The sequence below is a fragment of the Aphanomyces astaci genome, assembly GCF_000520075.1.
Source record: "Aphanomyces astaci strain APO3 unplaced genomic scaffold supercont1.4, whole genome shotgun sequence".
NCBI classification, from domain to species: domain Eukaryota; phylum Oomycota; class Saprolegniomycetes; order Saprolegniales; family Verrucalvaceae; genus Aphanomyces; species Aphanomyces astaci.
The window spans coordinates 276,273-282,262 of NW_009798267.1; the positions used below are offsets into that span (position 1 = coordinate 276,273).

At 45.2% G+C, this 5,990-nt stretch overlaps 1 protein-coding gene across 1 annotated transcript; it reads left to right on the top strand.

Moving 5' to 3' along the window:
- Nucleotides 1-733: 733 nt before the first annotated feature.
- On the top strand, nt 734-1,652 carry H257_02268 (hypothetical protein). Its single transcript, XM_009825820.1, has one exon. It carries the CDS (start codon nt 802-804, stop codon nt 1,495-1,497), a length of 696 nt encoding a protein of 231 aa, XP_009824122.1. The 5' UTR covers nt 734-801; the 3' UTR covers nt 1,498-1,652.
- Nucleotides 1,653-5,990: the final 4,338 nt, after the last annotated feature.

Consider the following 5,990-nt stretch of genomic DNA (forward strand, 5'->3'; position numbering starts at 1 on the left):
AGCTTGGGTCGTAATTTAAAGTCGCCATACTGTAATGTGGTATGTATCCTGGGAGATTATGTACCGTATGCCCAGCTGACATGTGAGCACAGTCCAAGTGTCTGGGTCACAGTTAGTGTAGGGAAGTGGTAGGGATCACTGGGCAGTGTGGGAACAATGGGTAGGCTTAGCCGTTGGCAGTACTATACCCGACGGTGTCGCCCCACCTGCTAACGACAGAAATACGCGCCCTTGGTATGAATCCTCATCGACAGCGAGGAACGAAGACCAGACATTTGAGAGGTGTGATATTACTTCAAATTGAAGAATTACCAGTTATTCGTTGAAATTAGTGTGGTGTTGATGGGAATCGGCTGCTGATGCAATCTGGGCATGCCAGGGACATGATGACTATTTAGGGTATTCTCCCCTGCCATGCCTCTACCCTATATTCCAAATCCTTAAACTAGATAGATCTTGGGTGTTGGCATTGGTCGCACTGGAACAAGGCACCATAACGGGCTCGAAGGGCGCAAATCCTACGTTCCATCGCCTAAGCATGGTGCGGTGACAGGTTTAGTCTCAAAGTGTGTGTGCCTTAGGCTACACATATCTATCCTCTTGATTCTTGAGAAGTTGAGATGACCAATCACATGCGATCCGAAAATTTCACAGCCAATGAAAATGAAGATATTGTTTTCGTCGTTTGAAATACCCTAAAGAAGATTCGATACCTGACCCGACCTCATTTTCCAATTCCACTGGGCAGCAGCAAGTCCCATCCCCATCATCATCTCTTCCTACACATCATACAGCAGCATCATGACCGCCAGCACAGCCGCAGTATTCCTCCAGAAGACGTACGATCTCATCCAGTCGACGCCGTCTGACGTCGCAGAATGGTCCAACGAAGGCCGATCGTTCGTGATCAAGAAGATCAAGGAGTTTGAAACGAACGTCCTGCCCAAGTACTTCAAACACGGCAACTTTGCCAGCTTCTCCCGGCAACTGCGCTTCTACGGCTTTGACAAGACCAAAAAACACGACATCCGCATTGTCCAAGACGGCTCGAACGGTGACTCGTGCCAAGGGTGGTGGGAGTTTGCGAACCCCAACTTTCAGCGCGATTGCCCTGAGCGTATGGTTCATATCCGGCGCAAGACGTACTCGGAACCGAACGCGGCATCCTCCCCCTCCTCTACCACGTCCGAATCGTCGTCGGAAGTGTTGCACCTGAAACGCAAGATGTCGAGCCTGCAGACTCAGTTGTCGGCGTTGACAAACCAGATCTCAGCACTCACCTCGGTCGTCCATTCGTATTGCCAGCCCGAGGCCGATGATGCCGACGCGTCCACGTGTGCCAAGAAGTTGAAGGGATCGTCATCCCCCATCTCCAAGTGGACCGACGACGACGCGGTCACGTTTGCGGCGTCGGACGACGAGATCGATTCCGGCATCCTTGATGCGCTTCTTGAGTTCCCCGCCATGGCCACGCCGCTGATTGCGTTTGAGCTGTAGATGACGACGCCACCGACGACGAAAACCAGATTCGATCAACGTGGCGGGGTATATGCTAGATATCCCGCCCGACTGTTGCTGTTTGAGCGGCTTACCTTTCCCAAGACTAAGCCCAAACCCAGTCGTAATCTAATCCCAATCTCCGTCCTATTTGACTTTTCAGTGTCACACACACACACACATGCCGTTCGCTCTGTACGTCGACGTCAATGCTGTGCCGACCATCGATGATGGAGACAATCCTCCCTGGACACTTTACGCATCTTGCGACTACCTCCCATGCATGGCCTGGACCGTTCATCATGCATCGCATGACGTTTGGTTCAGCATACATACGTTCAAAATGCGGTAGGGGAGCTGTAGAACAGTCATCTGGAGATGGACGGATTCTTCGTTCGCCAATGCAAACAAGTATTTTTTCGAGCAAAACAATGGGTTATTTCAGTAATTTTTCGAGAAAAGTTGGACTTACAGTTAATAGGAACAAGTGTTGTTTTCTTTTGGGACGAGTCAAAATTGATGTACGTTAAATTCGAAGTATAGTGTAACCTCTGTCCATCTTAAGACGGGGTTGGCTCAAGACGGGGTTACTGTAGTGATTGATAGCTAACCACCAGATCTCGTAGCATGAGCGTTATATGTACTTATCCTTGACGATTTACGGGTGAATGGGGTTCAGGGCTACGAGGTGTCGGGGTTCCGAGGGTACAGGGCTACAAACATGCGTTGGAACGGAGAATTTAGGTGGTTGAAGGAAGTGGTTGAAAGTAATGCTCGTAAACCTTCAACCTGACCAGATTTGGTGTGAAAGAGCATCTCCACGGTATCCCCAAATAATTTTCCCATAAAATATCCCAGAACTTCTATTCCACCGTTTCTTCCCGTTGCAGTACGGATATTTTGGGGATTATCCGGGTGATTCTGTATATTTGCCTCGGATATCCCAATAATTTGCACTTTTTGGGATATCCGAGGCAAATGGGACAAAATCACCCGGATATATAAGTCCCCAAATACTCCGAATACAATAATAAGTACTCCGGAGTAAGGTAATGCATCAATTGTTGACACGGCACCAAATTATGAGACCGTCTGACTTTTAGCCAATAGCATATCGATATTTCGTGTTGGCCTTGTATGATTGGATATGATAATATTCGTCTCTATATTTTATTACATGTCTCAATGCTGAAGTCTGGTCAGTTTTTTCAATCTCAAACAAAAAAATACAAGTATTTAACACTTGACACTGTTCCGCCATACATGCCTACGAGAGCGTCACGGCAGTTGTGTATAGCTACGTGATAAATGGAAGTACTCACTTTAGAGCCATCGCTATTATAGACAAAGAAGCAGCAGTGTATTGCTCGTCGCAACGAGTGGATGGCCTCCTATATGCTGCTACTGTTGTGATCAGCGTCAGTGAATTAAAATGTGACTGCATTTGTTTAATCTGACTAATTAAATTCATGTAAATTTTTATTACGTATTGCAAAATGCATGCAAATATATTTTTGATCAAATTATTTTGCATATTAATTTGATCAAATACAAACATCAAGGTTTTTAAAGGGTGTCATGAATTGATTCACCTCAAAAATCGTGACCATAAAGCTCAAAACATTTAATTTCGATACAAATCTGAAATGTAGTCTAATCATGCTCAATGATACATCAAAAAAATGGTGGCGTTTTATATTCCCTTGTGGTGCTATCAGCATTAAAATAATCGTTCTCGTTCTCGAGCTACTGGGATTTGAAGTACTTGACCAAAAACAGGGTCAACAATTGATGCATTACCTTATTTAAATAACAAAATCACCCGGATAAGTCCCCAATAACGTTATCCGTAACTACAAGGTACAACTGTGGTAAACGTTAATGATTCTTAGGGATGGTGAGATGGGAATGCGGTGGAGATGCCCGCTCAGAAGTCTAACTGTTGCTCGAAAATGCACCACTTTTGCTCGAAAATAATTCGCACGCTCGTAATCAAACTCGTCGCATGGATGCATTATAGTTAGTGTATGTACTTATCATCATATCAACGCTTCGTTGTGCATGTACTAGTATGTATGTATATATATGTGATGGGCGCGGAAAGCTGTGGGAAGTGACGAACCTACAGTACATACAGTACATGCAGTAGCCATCCTCTGCGACATAAGCGATTCCAAAATGACGACTTTGTATTCGATTCCGCTGTTCAAACGTAAGCTAGTACAGAACTGTAGTAATCGTATGGACTTCAACTCTTGGCCACCAGTTACAGTATTAGGATGCTTTTTGGAAAAGTGCCCCGACTACAAAATCACATAAGTTACAGTTATTAACCCGCTCGGATGGGAAGCAAAGTTAATACTAATCAAATATAGGTGTGATGGGCGCACGAGGCTGTGGGAAGTGACGAACCTAAAGTACAGTACATGCAGTAGCCATCCTCAGCGACATACTAGTAAGCGAGTCTGAAAGGGCGACTTTGAATTGGATTCTGCTGTTCAAACGTAAACAGTTCAACTATTGGCCACCAGTTACTGTATTTTAGGATTCTTTTTGGAAAAGTGCCCCAACTCCTTACCAGTACGTATTTAATAAATCTGTCGTAATTTAAAAAGATACTTCGAAGTAGCATCGAAATTCTTCAGTAACGATAACGTAAGATAAGTACCCTAGTCGACACGGGCCATTAGGTTGGATCTGAGGTTTTATCGAGTGTTAAACTCGGTGGACATCCTTCCACAACAGAAGTATAACTCTATAAAACAATACTCTTGTGTAAATTATATTCAACCAGTTGTAACCGCTTAACCTAAACACAGAATTTCAATGCTCTGACACATACATACTTTAAGCCAAAAAAGTATTTTAAATTGGTTATCAAAATGTGAGTGCATATGCTTAGAAAGTATCAAATATACCTGTGACGTTCATCGTCTAAACTGATAATTCGGTTATGAAGCGAAAGCGGCGCGTCTTGTCTATTGGAACCACTACTCAAAACTAAAATATCGTACGTAACAGACTCGAAAGTTATGCCCATTCCACTCCGACGCCTCCAAAAAAAGTTATCTTAACGTTACAGTTAATTTGTTTTTTTACGTTATAGCAAAAAGATCACATACAGTGCGCGCCATGTACTTAAAGCCACCCAGTTTTTGGCTGTTAAAATCCCGCCAATTAGAGTTCACGATTACCTGTTTGGCTCACTTGATGCAGCTTGATTGGCGGGATTTTCTGGTATAATGTGGTGTCCTCTGCGGTTCAATCAACCAATTTGCCGCCAAAATTGTACTTTTGCCCCGCGACAAGTACTTAAAGCCACTTCCAAATTTCCGCTCTATTGAACGGCACACACGACGTAACGTTAAAAGCTTCTGTCAACATCTAAGTAAGACTACTCTAAATGCCACGTAACCACTAACAACCTTTACAGCATGGCAAAAGAAGCTCAACTCACCGACGAAGAGAAAGGGGCCATTGCGGCCTTTCACTTGGTCGGAATGTCCAACCGCGCCAACGCCAAGACCATGGGAAGGTCCAAGGATATAGTATGCAACTACATCTTGGACCCTCAAGGCTACGGCACTCGTTGCCGTGGAATGCCGCGACGCATTCTTTTCGAACGGGATTGCCGCCTCCTACTTCGCGAAGCTTGCAAGACTGGATCATCGGCCAGGGTTCTCAAAACAACCCTGAACTTGGTAGGCTCGTTGCGAACATGTCAACGACGACACCAAGCGTGCGGGCGCTTGAAGTTTGAGAAGCGCAAACATACTCCACGACTTACCCCGAAGCCCAAGGAAGCCCGGTCGGAATACGCAATGAGGAACCTCAGTGAGTCGACCAATTGGACTAAAGTCATCTGGTCCGACGAGAAGAAGTTCAATCTCGATGGACCGGATGGCTTTCAGTACTATTGGCACGACTTACGAAAGGAGCCTGACACGTTTTTGACGCGGCAAAAGGGCGGCGCCGGTGTCATGGTTTGGAGGGCTTTTTCCGGCGCGGGGTTGTCGGAACTGGCCTTCCTAGAGGGCACCCAAAACTCCGACAAGTACGTGGAAACGATCTCAAACTTTATGTTGCCCTTCGGCCATCAACATTACGGCGAAAACATGGTTTTCATGCAAGATGGTGCCTCTATCCATCGGTCGAAGATGTCGTTGGAGTTTTTCAAGGAGCAGCATGTGGAGCTTTTTTCGCATCCTGCTCTGTCGCCCGACTTAAACCCTATTGAAAACTTGTGGGGGCTGCTTGCTCGTGTTGTGTATGCGAACGGACGTCAATTTATGACGAAAGAAGCGCTAATTTCGGCGATTAAAAGGGCTTGGAATAGCTTGTCACAATCCTACCTTAATAAGCTCATTGCATCAATGCCTAAGCGCTGCAGTGAAGTTGTGCTTGCACGTGGGGACAAGACGAAGTACTAGTAGCATAAAAGTGCTATAATCCTGGACATTTTTCTTTGAATTTGTTGAAATATGTAAGGTGGC

Excerpts from the sequence above, each read along its gene's own strand:
- H257_02268 (XM_009825820.1), top strand. The coding sequence starts at position 802 with ATGACCGCCAGCACAGCCGCAGTATTCCTCCAGAAGACGTACGATCTC.